The sequence below is a fragment of the Melospiza melodia genome, chromosome 6 (assembly GCF_035770615.1).
Source record: "Melospiza melodia melodia isolate bMelMel2 chromosome 6, bMelMel2.pri, whole genome shotgun sequence".
Lineage (NCBI taxonomy): Eukaryota > Metazoa > Chordata > Aves > Passeriformes > Passerellidae > Melospiza > Melospiza melodia.
In genome coordinates, this window is record NC_086199.1 from 12533744 (window position 1) to 12547552 (window position 13809).

The window sequence follows — 13809 nt, forward strand, 5'->3', positions numbered from 1 at the left end:
GGAATACAAAGACCAAGGGAAACCACTAAGATATTAGAAAAGGCATGTTTAATAATTATGAACTTTCCTGGGAAACTCTAAGTTCTCACACTGTTTATAGTTTAGAAATAAGGCAAATAAATTTAATCTAAATTTAATCTAAATATGAAAACCTGTTTTATTTCAAATGTTTTAATATATATTTTGGTCCAAGAATTGGAGCTTTGTTAAAAAAAAAAGCTTCCAATATTTTAAACAAGAAAAACTAATTTCACTAAAGAAACTAATTTCATTATTAGAGCAGGAGGCAGAGAAAGGGGATAGGTACTTAGATGACATTACCTTTCACTGTTCTTTTTACCACTAGATGAACTGCTGGTGGAACCAGTGCGGTTGCGACTCCCTTTGGAATCTCCATAGCTTTCCCTCCGACCTCCTGGGGACACACGCTCAGCTGAACTGGTTCTCTTAATGGTGCTAATAAAACAAGGAGCAAGTTTCACAGTGGCACTTGTAAAAGTATATATTCTACAATAAATATTTATGAGAAATGTGTCAAGTAGAACACTAACCCTAAAAAAAATAACTATGATTTAAAAAAAAAAATCTTAACTTGATTTGTTAAAGAGCCTATGTAAGCGTTTTGGTGAGTATCTGGTGCAACAGAGACAAACATAGCGCTTTTTACTTAATCATAAAAAAGAAGATGGGCTAAACCAATTTCATAGAGTGGTTACAATCTTTCCCGGGTCACGTTTCAAATCCCTCACTACCACTCCATACTTCTGAACTTTTGGATTCTCTTACAAAGAAGTGAAAGATTTAAAGAGAAAGCATTGCCTGACATTTCCAGCCAGACTACAGAGAATGCCAAAAGTATGTCAAAATTTGAACACAAGCAAGCTAACTTTGGGTCTTCATCCAATATCAATTACTCTGTGGTTCAAAGCTAGTTTTAACAAACTCCAAACTGCAATTAATGGTGAGCTAGCCTGCATTTTTATGTTGTTGACAAAAATGTATGCTTCCTAGTTACATGTATGAATAGATTATATGCCCCACATGTCCTGACAGGACATTTCTCCAAGGCTTAGAGCTCACCCTACCCTCTCACTCTTCAACCATCCTTCCTGCCAAGATAGCTATCAAGGGAGCTCCTGTGTGGCTTTATGGCACCCCTTAGACATCCAGCTCTCCGTGATGGAAAAATGGGAGCCAAAACATAAGCAGTGCTACTTAGTAAATTAAGAGAAGCTCATTCAGAACTTACACTTTATAGGAGACAAGTTATTGACCAAAGCACTTCTCTCTAAAGCAGTGCTTCCTAGCAAGAGGGGGGGCAGCTAAGGGTGAGGCCCCAAAGCAGGTAATGCTTTACAGGTTGCTGCAGGCCCTTGGAAGCACAGAGGCCCAGGCAGCAGTACCCAGACTGAGGCAGAAATCAGCCCCATGGCAGCAGCTGAACAACAGGACTCAGTGTCAGGGTCTCATTTCCCCCCATTTCAGTCCTGCACTATTTTCTCCCCTGCAGAAATCATAATGAAAATATCCCCCTTAAGTTATAAAATCCCCATACTAAATAACCACCTTCCACAGCTCTCTCACCCCAGAAACCAGGGAAACCAATGATTCCAGTTCACATCTCTCCACCCAAATTCCAACCACAACCTCCATCCCACTGTGAAAACTTTGGTACTTGCTCCTTTAAGGTCAGTCTTATCCTAGTCACACTTTTTTTTTATCCCCCACCACCTCCCTCTTAGCCTCCATATACCCTCAGAGATGTTCTGCTTATCAGAATACTCATCTCATTCTTGAGGACTACTCCAAACTTCCCCAGCAGTCCCTAACAGCTATCCCTGCCCTGCCATCTCAGTCAGCTCCTCTGGCTCTGTCCCACTTCATGTATGGTGTATGTTGGCTCTCCATAACTAGTGGAACCAAAATGGACTTTTCTGTCTGGCCAAAAAACACCTAGCCTAGCAGGTGTACACTATCTGCTTTAAAAAACCCCAAACTTATTTCTGCTCCCCAATGGATTTTTACCAGCAAGGAGGGGAATGTTTCAACACCACAACTCAGACTCAGCTACAGAAATGATGGGAACACCTGAACCAGAGTCTTTCTGGAAAGAAATGGCCTTTCTGAAAAGAAGGCAGTGCCCATCCAGGGCAGATCTGCATGTTAAGGTGCATCTCAGGCAGCTTGACAAAAAAACCTTCTGGTACATGCGATGGTAGGACAGATGTTCAGCGCTGCATTCTTGTAATAAAAACAAGCTTCAAATGATTAAGCTGAAATTAAAAAAATAGTGTTTCTGTGGAGAAAGCAATGTAAGAGAGCAAGCAGAATGCAAAATTACACAAAGACAGAACAAAATACATTCATAGGGGAAGAGAAAAGGCAGCAACAAGAATTTAGTTCTGTCTTAATTTCAGAAGCGTACTTCCTACACTAGACTAACATTATCCAAGCCATCTCAATGTCAAATGCATGAAAAAACCTTCTCTAGTAAATTAAAGAATTTACTGTTAATATTTAACTATTCTTCCCACATCTCATAACATCATCCAATTTAATACTTCTCCAGTTAAAAAATAAAACTTTGATGCTGAAAATGTTTATTCCAAATTAAATAGTTTTATTATTATGTGTATTCCACTATTAAATACATTAATTACAGAAACATCCTGTGTGATTTGTCAGGACCATATCTTTATTTTGACATTCTTTCCTGGTTAGGAAAATTTCAGTGTAGGCTTATGTTGATGCATATTTTCTTCTTTAAGGATAAGAAGCGTCAACGTCAGCCTACACCAAAATTAAATTAAGGATATGATCAAAGTATAATAATCTTAGAAAAAAAAATAAGTTACAGAAACAATTTGAAACTAATTTTAATGTTGCTTGGGGTTTTATTTTTATAGCTGTCAACATTCAAAAGATGAGATTAAGGATAAGAAATGAAAGGATGTGACTAAAATTTAGAAGTTTAATTCTATCTTCTTTCTGAATAATGAAGTCTCAAATCAGTAGAAAAACTACTTTAACCTCAGGTGTAAAATTCTTTTAAACTGTAATGATTTATGTCCATCACTGCTTAAGCTAATTAGTAATGCTATCTTCTCACAAATTTTATTTTAAACTTTCAACAACAACAAAAGCCCAATGAAAAGTATTAGTTGGTGGTTGGAAACAAGGATTATAACTCCATTATATTAACTCATTTTTGGCATTATACACATTTTGTTAGGTAGACTGTTAAACACCAGAAATTATATCCACAGCTACAGTAGAGATACACTGTCACCTGAGGAGGAATTTAAAATGACAGAAAATACTCATTTAACTTACGGGTTTGTAAGAGTATAACTGGATCCCAGAATTTGGCTTCCACATTAGTGATACGAAAGGAGAGCGTTTGCAATTATTTAAGAAGATAACATTTAGTTGCACAATTTTTTAACTTATTTGAGACAGCAATGTGGTCTAATACTCCCATAATAATAATTATGTTAGTATGAAATAATGCAGATACAGTCACTGACGTTATTATTATCCAAGTTGTGTGATGCATTTATCAATGATGAAAAAGTTTTAGACATGTACTTCTGGAAATGTTAAAAATGACAATAATAATTACAGTTCTATCATGTTAATGCTTTTACTAAAACAGCCACTTTCTATGTGTTGAATTGAAATGGAAAGGAAAAACAACTGAACTTCAACACTACAAAGCTATTAAGGATCCCTCACCTTAGAGCAGGCTTTTTCAGTTTGCATGCATTGAGAAGATTCACAGACCTGCTTAATCCAGATTGAGAGGTGCGTAAACAAAGCAGAATAAAAAGTGAATGCAACGATCAAATGTGGAAACAAGACATTTACAAGACTTACATTAAAAGACAAAATTGCATGCTTTCAAGATATGAAGTCACGTGCAAGAGTAAACAACAAAGTGCTTATTCACTCAGTTAGATGTTTGATCATTTCAAATCATACATTTAAGAACACCAATGTATCTTTGAATGACAAAATCTCCGCAGTGCCCCGATAGACTGATCATTTGTAAAGCGACTCAAAAATAAAATTAAAAATAAAAAATAAAAATCAAAGAGGCTATCTTAAGGAACACGACAGATGATCCAGCTAAAAGACAAAGACTATTAAAAAAGCAACAACAAAGACAAGAAAATAAATCCTCATATATACATACATATACCACTGCATAGCATGAATGTTTCAGGCAGTTGCATTACTGAATTGTGGTGAACAAATCTGGCCAAAATTAAAAAGATATATACCTTATTACTAAAATTACTTGAGAAAATATAAAAGCTTTTTAATAAAAGAAATTAAAAACCAGTGCACAATGCTCTTAAGACAGAAACTGATGGCATTAATATTTCGTCTAGCACTCATTCTGACCCTCATTTAAATCAATTAGAATGAACTCAGGAATAACATATGACTTTAATTTCAATACGCCTCTGAGCAAAATGTGCTAATAACTTTAATTGTTAGAGATATTGTGAAGTGGTGTAATAGTTTTGCCACTGAAGTTCAATGGAGAGGGATTTCTTTTTTAATTTATATTCTAAATATTTTAAACCATTTTCTTTGAGAGATGAGTGTTACACAGAGCATTTAATTGAAGGTTTGATTCAGAATTTGTGTGTGTGCCAGTTACAAACCCTCGCTGCCCCCAACATTAATTCCAGGCGACTGAACAATTTCCTAGGGGCCATGTGTTTAGAGTTTAGAAGAACAGGAATTTATCATATTAAAGTATTTTATTCTCCCTGCAAACAAAACTCTTTATGTTTTCTTTGTTCCTGCTTCTTCCTTTTGATCTCCATTGTCAGAGTTTTGTGCCATTGTAATACTTTGCAATCTGCTGGAAGAGAAAGAATGACTGATTGTTTCCTTTTGAAAGGCAAAGTATGTGCAAGCCTGCAGCCTGCACCAGCATCCCTACTGGGAAAGGTACTGTCTGCATTCTCTTCTCTTACTATTTTTTCCCCCTCAACTCTTGGAAACAAAGCTATTCTAGATGAGTCACAAAACCTTAGATTTTAATAAAGAACACAAAATACCACTACTACACACTGGCCAAATTCCAAAGACAAATTTAGTGTTAAGCAGCAAACTTCAAGCCACGTTAAATGCCAAAAAAAAGTGCAGGGGGAAGGGAAAGTTCTACTCACAATACACTAATCTTATTCGGAATGAAAATTTCAAATAACTATTCTAAGCACAAAGTTTAGAATAAAACTATGGCAGCATTCAAAAAGCTGTTACTCAAAATAGCTCATACACTTCTAAATCACAGAATTAGTAAATATTTTAAAATTCAAATCAAATCTTCTGATGGAAGGTTTCTTGTGAAGATGACATGGAAACTTTTCAAAGCCAGGCAATTCTTGATTGTCCATCTGTGTCAGGCGTTCAGCCCATCTCAGAATCACTCCAGCTCTCTGTTAGCTGGCTGGCACCCAGAGCTGTGTTCACATGGTCCCCAGAGCTTGAGTGCAGCAGCTCCTCTTGGTGCTTCACCACAATTTCTGGTCCCAGTATCACCAACATCACCAAGCTTTCTATCTTGCACTCTATTACCACCACTTACTTTTATAATCCAGTTGATCCATGTTTTGGATTTGTGCTTTTGTTTTATTCAAGGCATTTCAGTCCTTCCTTAGCCTGGACAATTGAGTATTGACTGTGAGATCTCAATGCTGAAGCAGGGTTTGGTGCCCTCAATTCTAAATGAACTCAGAATCAGTTGAGGTTATTCAATGCTTTGCAAGATCTGGATCTAATTATCACATTAGGCCCTATAAGAACCTACTGATATCCAGAGATACACGTTTTACATAAGGAAAAGCAATATGCACAGAGGTTAAATGATTTGCATAAGGTCACTGAGAGAATATATGACAGAACTCAAATAAAAGCCTGCTAGTTCCACCCTTTCAGCCTCAAGCATTTTTTATTACCTCCAATTTTATATTCCTGCCAGAAGAAGTAATTTCCATTTCAAATATTAAATGGGAAATCAGAAAATGCAGTGAACTCTGAACCACATCTCCTTGGTAATCCAGCAAGGCAGATAAGCCATATACCAACCTGTGGGTTCAAATGAGTTAACCAACACATTTAATACAGCTATTGTATGAAATGAGATTGTGTCTGCAGACATACCAGTAAATACTTCTATCTCTAAGCAGGAGAATGTATGGATGTACACTTAGTCCCCAAGCAGACTATTTGCATATATTTACATAAATAATGCACAACAAACTGTTTCAAGGGACAGACTGATGTCATTTCAATTGGACATCACACAGTCTCAACCCAAACAGTGCCAAGTATTGGAGAAGAAAGGAATCAAAAAATATTTGATTGTAAGCTCTCTTTTCATAAGGCAGTAAAACATTTGGCAAGGACTCAATTCACCTGCACTTTCTCTTGTATATATGGTCATAGGTAATAAAAAAATGGAAGATGCTATTTTTTACTATTTGCTAGAAGATATTCTTCAGTCTCAACAGCAGATCAAAAGTTTAGAAGATGACTGCAAAAATATTTTTCCCCTTTCTACTGTTGCTTTTAACTTTCATTTTTCAAACTCCACCCTTTCAATTGTGCACCTGTGTTGTATGGGAAAACTATTAAAAGCATTCACGTAAAAATTAAGTTTAAAAACATCTACAAACACTTAACACTATTTACAGCTGCTGTGTCACATGACCATATTTTGGACTAGACAATACCTAGACTATAAATTAGCCACAGTTCTGGAAGTAGTTCATAAGAAAAGAGCACTGCCTAGCAGAAATCAGAGCTAAAAAAAAATCTCAAATTTCCCACCATCTGTAAACTGTGCAACACTGAGAGAAGCTTCCAACACAAATAAACATGTCCTACCCCTTGAAAAAGGAAGCTCTTTGATTTTGCTGATGTATTTCCATTACTGTTTTATGCATAAACACATGCATTTCCCGAAGGTAAAAGGGTCCAGTATAAATACTAAGTGTGATTGAATTCATCTTCAGGTTGCATAATGAATTATTCTACTTGACTGTATACAAGAAAGATATTTGGAGCACTTACTGTATCATCTTTGAATACTGAATATGTGGAATACCACTTACTATAAAACCCTGAAATCCAACCAGTTATTTCAAGGTTCTCTATTAAATGATTACAGAATAATTTACAAAAAAAATGTTTTGTACAGTAATTAATCAATGAGGTTCTTACCACTCCACTTTATTCCTCTTGAAGTACATTTATAGGCAAGGCATAGAAATATGCTTTAATATAGTTTAATAAAGGTAACAATAAAGAACATTTTCATGTTAAAGACACCAATACAGAATTTGAAAGGAGCAATAATTATACAGCACCTGAATTTACAACTGCTTTTTTCAGGACATGAAACAATCCTGCCCTCTAAGCACTCTTAATAAGTGCTCGTCTATTTCAGCAAAACTGTCCATATATTTTTGTCTTTTCCAAAACTGAATACACATTTTCATGCTGCATATTTAAAGCACCTTCAGCCTAGCTTCTTCAGCAATGTGAAGAGAAAAAGCATGATAAAAGGACACTAAATACTTGGCCTGTGGAAGAATTTCTCACACAGGAACCAAGGCAGTCTAAAAATACTCCCTAATGATGCTCTCTAAGGGCTTTCTCACTGGCATTCTGGGTATCCAGGCTGCACGTGGCTCAGGTGGAAGGGATACAGGCTGCCACTTGTCTACAGGGATCCTGAGCTAGGATAATGCCTACAAGGCAATACCAGATGAAACACCTGAACTACATAAAGGCCTCCATGAATAGAGGAAGCACGAGTATGATCCTGAACTGCACTTCACCCACCCTACTCTGGGGCAGAAAGTCTTATGCTGAGACCCAGAGACAGAGCACAGACTCAGGAACCACACCCTCTGTACACAGGTGAAATCTCCCAGTTCTCATATAACTACTAGTTGAAACTTAATTAGGAGGAATGAAATTATGATAATTATTAAGAAAAAATAATTTGGGAAGAACAAATGTGCTTTAAAATTCAGCATGTACTAAATAGTACTCCTTTTTAAACATTAATACATGTCCTTTTCTAAAAGGAGATTTTAGAATTTTCAAACTCCTACAAATCTAATAGACAAATGAAACAGTTTGGATAGTATTTGATTTCCTCCTCTTCTGTTAAGGGCTGATTCAGACCAGCCTGCCAAAGCCTACAGCTGCAGCAATCCAGCTCCTGGGAGCTGACAGGAGTTCATTTTTGTGACATAAACAAATATGGTATTTTCCAATTTTAATTGTGCACAATGTAACTTCTCTCTACTCTACAATAACAGAACCTGGAGTTTCTTGAAAATCAGTCTCTTTCAACACAGTAACAAAAACTGGCATATCCTTAGCCACCATCTCCCCTTTGAGGAAAAATTCTTTTTAAGAGAGAGACCTCAGATCTTAGCAGGTTAATGCTCCCATCTCTACAACTTAGCCTCCCTCAGAGCTGACAGCATCACCACTACAAAAAGATGAGACACAAAAGAAATGTACAAAAAATCCCCCAACCTCAACCCCAAACCCCACACTATTATCTTTTACACACATATCACACAGCAGATTAGCACCACAATAACTGCCTCACATAACTTGAACTTGCTTCACCCAATCCATTCCATTCCTTATAACCCAGATGTATAAAACATTTAGTATATTTAAAAACAGCTACACAAAAAGCAAATTGGGACAGAGCAGTAATTTTTAAAAGGGCTTAATACATGCTAATGATAAGATATCCAAAGATGGATGTTTCCATTTGCATAAATATGTGCTAGGCATAGAATTTTCCTCCTCCCTGAGATGCTGTAACCCTGTGCATGCAGTTTATATGATAATTTTGTTAGTGAGAGAAAACCACCAAAGATAACATACTGATTTGCAATGATAACACTGTTTCTCTGCACAAGATATATTTTTACTAGCTACTCAAAGAATTCTTGCACCACTTTTCACATCATGTTGGGCAACAGCACAGTAGAAATGCTTTATTCTCTCTATGCTAAATTCTTAAAAGCAAGAAATGTACACAAATCAGTAAGACCAAGCATTGTGCATTCTTTCAATAGTCATGGCAATAACCTTAATTGTAATTAGAATGAATAAATGAAAAGCCTCTTAGAATGAAATCCATCTCCTTTTCTTTCCAAACTAAATATTTAGTCTGCTGCTTTGCAAGTAAGAAAACCTACATATCTAGCAGGTTAGAACAGGAGCTATACCATGTTGTCAATTCCATGGTTCTAAGGTTTCTCATAGATGCCTACCTTTTTGCTGCTGGTGTTACAGTCTCCTTTCTGCTTCCTGATGGAGAAGGTAAAGAGCCACTTGGTTTCTTTGGTAATACAGTTCCATTGTTAACTGTAGTCCTTAAAGGCAGGGTTTGTACCAGTGGTCTTGCTGTAAAACAAGTGTAAGATGAAATCATTGCCTTCATTTTCCTTTCTGTGTTTTTTCTTCAGCAAACAACACTAGAATATTTTACATTTTCCATGTAGTGTGCCATTTTTGTGTCACTATGGCCAAATTCAGCATAAATGAGGGTTTTAACATTGAGGAATTAAAAAATATATTATTATTATTCATAATAATAATAGTCCTATCAAGTAAAAACTCCATCTTAGGTTAAGGAGCTTAGTGGCAAGCACAAAAGTAGTTGTTGTACTCAAAATCAATCCTGCTCTGTCAAAAGAGCATCAGTCTCTTGCCCACCTGGATAGCATCCAGAGGAGTGCTAGAAATGAAGGCAAGTTGTCATCTCAGAAACTCCTGCTCTTCATCCCTCAGTCTTCTTGGAGTTTTTACACAAGCAAATTATCTATTAGGAAATTTCTACTTCCCCCAAAAAGTCTTTTTTCAAAGAATGTGGGCTTATGTTTGAGAGAAAGGATTTGTACCCTTTACTCAGAAAAAGCTACCGAAATCAGCAGAAGAGTGAAGGTAATAAGCTGGCATTATCTACCTACATTCTTCTGATCAAATGTTGGCTCAAAAAAAGATCTGTGTGTCATAGCTGTAATTAACATTAGAATGACAGAAAAGTCCAATTCAAGTAGTTAGAAGTTAGTTGCAAAAACAGTGTTTAAAACTGCAAGCAATGAGTACCAACACAAATACTACTGTGGATCATAGCCTTGAAACACAGACACAAACATGACTAGTGCTCTCTCTACAGCAGAGAAAAAGCTTGAATCACTTGAAATTTGCCAGGACTTTGTATTACAAGCCATTGCAAAGATGCCAAAAGCCTCTGGGTTCAGAGAAACACCACCTGAGAGAAGGCAGCAGCAACCAGTCACTTTAGGAACATAAAATTTCATTGAACTTGGAGAGGATGGCAGGGAGAATACCTATGAGATGCTCTTCAAAAAAGATTGCCAAGGATAAGAGAAATAAAAGGCTAAACTGAAACAGTACCAATTGTATAGAATTATAGGTCATACTGTAACAACATCTTATCGCAGCACTGACAGCAAGCATTTATTGACTTGTTCACCCTAAGTTTTCATGTACTGATCAAAAAGATAGATGTGAAAAACTGTGCCTTCAGAAAATTGTCAGTGCATATGGTCTACTAGAGAATGCAACTTGCAAGACAAATGTTGTCTTGGAACTTTGTTAGAATACTTACTAGTCATGTATTTTTCATTTATTTGTTCAGAGGAGAGAAATTTAGAAAACAAGCTATAAGGGAAATACTGAAGGAATGAGGCTTATTTGGCTTAGAAGAGTGAAGTATGACAGGAAAGAAAGTCAACAAAGGAAAAAAAAAAGAAAATTTTCTCTATGCTCACTGAGGGTGCCTTCCAGCCCTGCCTGCCATGATCTGTTTTAACTGACTAATGCTTTCTTTAGAGCTTATACAAACCATCTGAAGTTTACTTGGCTTCCCAAGCCTCTATTTTTTATTAATGGATTCAGATATAATTCTATTTACTTCTCCTTTATTATTTTTTGTATATTAAATTCTTTTTACAGTTTTGTGCTGGAAGCTCTGCTGCTTGTTTCCTAATTGCTGCCCTGTTGCAATTAATCCGTATGTATAAAACTGGTTCTGTTGCATTCTACAGAATCACAAGTAGTGACAGTTGAGAAGTAGTGGACCTGTCCCCTTGCAAGCTTTCTGTAGCTCACAAAAGTTTTAATGAACTTGGAGAAGACAAATTAGAACAGCAATAAAAGTTAAAAAAATAAATTATTAAAATATTTTCCTTATTTGTAGTTATTTTAAAAGAATGCCTACTAAAGAGCAGCTGGAGTGAACTAGCTGGAATCTGTTTACTTTCCTAACCCTATGAAATTGAAACTAGCAGCAGCCAGGAATAAACCTGTCACCTTTAACAGAAGTTTTGCTTCAGATCCAGCACCAATCCACAACCCACACTTCTGGAAAAAGATATTTAAATGGTCAGCTAGTGAAGAAAGCAACACCATGAAACTCTTGCACAAGATAGAGAAAAACTGTGCATTATTCAATAAATTCACTGTTTACTTAGGAGCTGTTTAGTTTTACTTACAACAGCTAGTTCACACCAGTGGTAACTGGCATCACAGTCACACAATCCCAAACTTGTCATTGCTGTTAGAAGTCAGTAACACACCATTACTGCTTTGTCAGTAATGTTTATTTTTGAAGTTCTGGTGCTTCAAGGTCTTACCTGTGGTAGCAGGACTGACAAGTTTATCAGCCTCAGCAGCAGCTTTTTTAATCATACTCTGATCTATGGATTAATAGGGCTGTTAAGTTTACAAACAAACCAATAATTGCAAAAGGAAAGAACAACAAACACAAGTAAAACAAAGGCAGGAAGCCATACTGAAACTCCACCAAGTAGTAGAATTAAATAAGGAAAAGGAAAAAAACCCAAACAACTAAACAAAAACTCAAAACACCATTAGAGAAGGAGCTCCACAAATGGACAAGATAAGCCACTCCCTTTCCATGATGTATGCTGCTTTTAAGCTGCTTAGCTCAAGAACACAAAGACTGAAAACAAGCTCAAGATTTTTCCATTATAGATTTGACAGTCTGAAACTTGAAATCTTTAAATTAATTTTAAATCTGAGGTACTCAGAAAAAATGAAGGCATTTGGCCCATGAAGATTCTTGTTCCAGACTTTATACAGTACTGGGGTGATCCTGTTTTTCCAAAGGCACAGACCTCCCCCAACACACACACACTTAATCCTGATCCACTTCATCTATAGATCAAATGATAACAGCAGCATGCAGTATGCTTCAAGCCCCAGTTTGCATGGACACAATTTCTGTGACATTCTGTGGGATCAAATTCCACTTTTTAAAATTTCAAATGTGGAATTAGTGATTAAACAATATAGGGAGAATAAACACAGATTCCATGCAGCCCAAGGGGTAGGAGAAGCCACCACTCCAGCTCCTCCCATGTTTACAAAGCTCCTCTCCTAAGAGTATCCATCAGAAGCCTTCATAATGCTATTCCAAACTAAAATTAGTCTTATGCTAAGTAATTGCATATAGTTTTTTATAAAGTAGTTGTGCCTATTAAGGAATAATAGGTAATTATGTGAAATAGATCATATTTGACAAAACAGCTGGAAAAAAAACCCAAGTGTTCTGAATACTTCAGATTCTTTCGTGTTTATAATTCATGTTTAATACATCTATATCTTCCTAAATGATATAGCTGATGTACAGCAAAGTGAAAGTGCTTTACATAAACAGTCACAGCACTGATCTTCTCCAGAAAGTAGGTGGGTTTTGTTGGCAAATACCAGGACTCATTCTGGTAATTTGCAATGGAAGAGCAATTGACATCTGTAGTCCTCCATTTACCTTACTACAGTAAAAGTTCTAACACTGTAATTTCACACAGACATTAAGATCCAGGCATGCAATATATACATTAAAAAAACCTCCAAACCACACATACACAAAAATCCCACAAACAAACAAACAAACAAATAAACAATTCCCTATTAAACCAGCCATAAAAGACAAGGGGATAGGCTCACAGCAGCTTTTCTTCAATGTACATTGAACTATGGGTCTAATGGTCTGCCATGACCAAGAAAACTTCTCCTGATTTAGAGTTGAACTCTGCTTACAGAATACATGAAAATCTGGTTTGTATTTTGCTAAGTAAAGCCAGCAGGCATGAAGAACAGATTTGGTTACAACTCAGTAATAATTACTAGACTTTATTTCCTCCATGCATCAGATAATATCTATTTTACAGGCAACATGAAGCCTCTTAATGCCTTGTAAAACCAGATTTGATGGAACATTTTAACACAGTAGAGGCTATCTTTAGTAACATTTAACTTATCTGATATTTTAATTTTTTTCTCAATAAAAGAAAGACAAAATAAGAAGATTACAACAGAAAGAAAAGAGAACATGAAGACAAGATCTCAGATACTTAGTGCCTATTCCATCTGACAGCTAGCATGAGACACAACCAACTCATTATTTGGCTCTGTAATTCTGTCCCTTTCAGCTGTCCTCATCTCCTGACACAAAACTTTGTAATGAACATGACATCTCATGTTCAGTTCAGCAAATTAAGTAGTTCCTACCAAGTCTGTTAAATCAGTGACTAGAACTAAATATTTGTTGCAAGGTCACAAATATATAACAGAGATTAAAGGAAGTCCTAACTTTAAAGTGAGAAAATTATGAATCCATAAACATGTAGCATAATTCTCATGTAAAGTAAGGTTTTAATTAATATGTATCAGGATCCCCCAAAAAACCAACTTCCTAAG

The 13809-nt window shown here is 36.1% G+C and overlaps 1 protein-coding gene across 8 annotated transcripts in view; it reads right to left on the reverse strand.

The window, feature by feature from the left end:
• The window catches only part of EML1 (EMAP like 1), a 79652-nt gene that overhangs the window by 37214 nt on the left and 28629 nt on the right, over positions 1-13809 (reverse strand). For 2 of the 8 annotated variants that reach the window (XM_063159983.1, XM_063159977.1), the window contains exons 3-5: positions 9330-9462; positions 3736-3783; positions 322-456 (exon numbers count right to left, since the gene is read on the reverse strand). In XM_063159983.1, coding sequence (XP_063016053.1) covers positions 322-456; positions 3736-3783; positions 9330-9462 — 316 coding nt within the window. Of the gene's footprint in view, positions 1-321; positions 457-3735; positions 3784-9329; positions 9463-11720; positions 11784-13809 lie in introns of all 8 variants that reach the window. The other 6 variants (XM_063159979.1, XM_063159978.1, XM_063159982.1 and 3 more) reach the window with 4 other exon arrangements.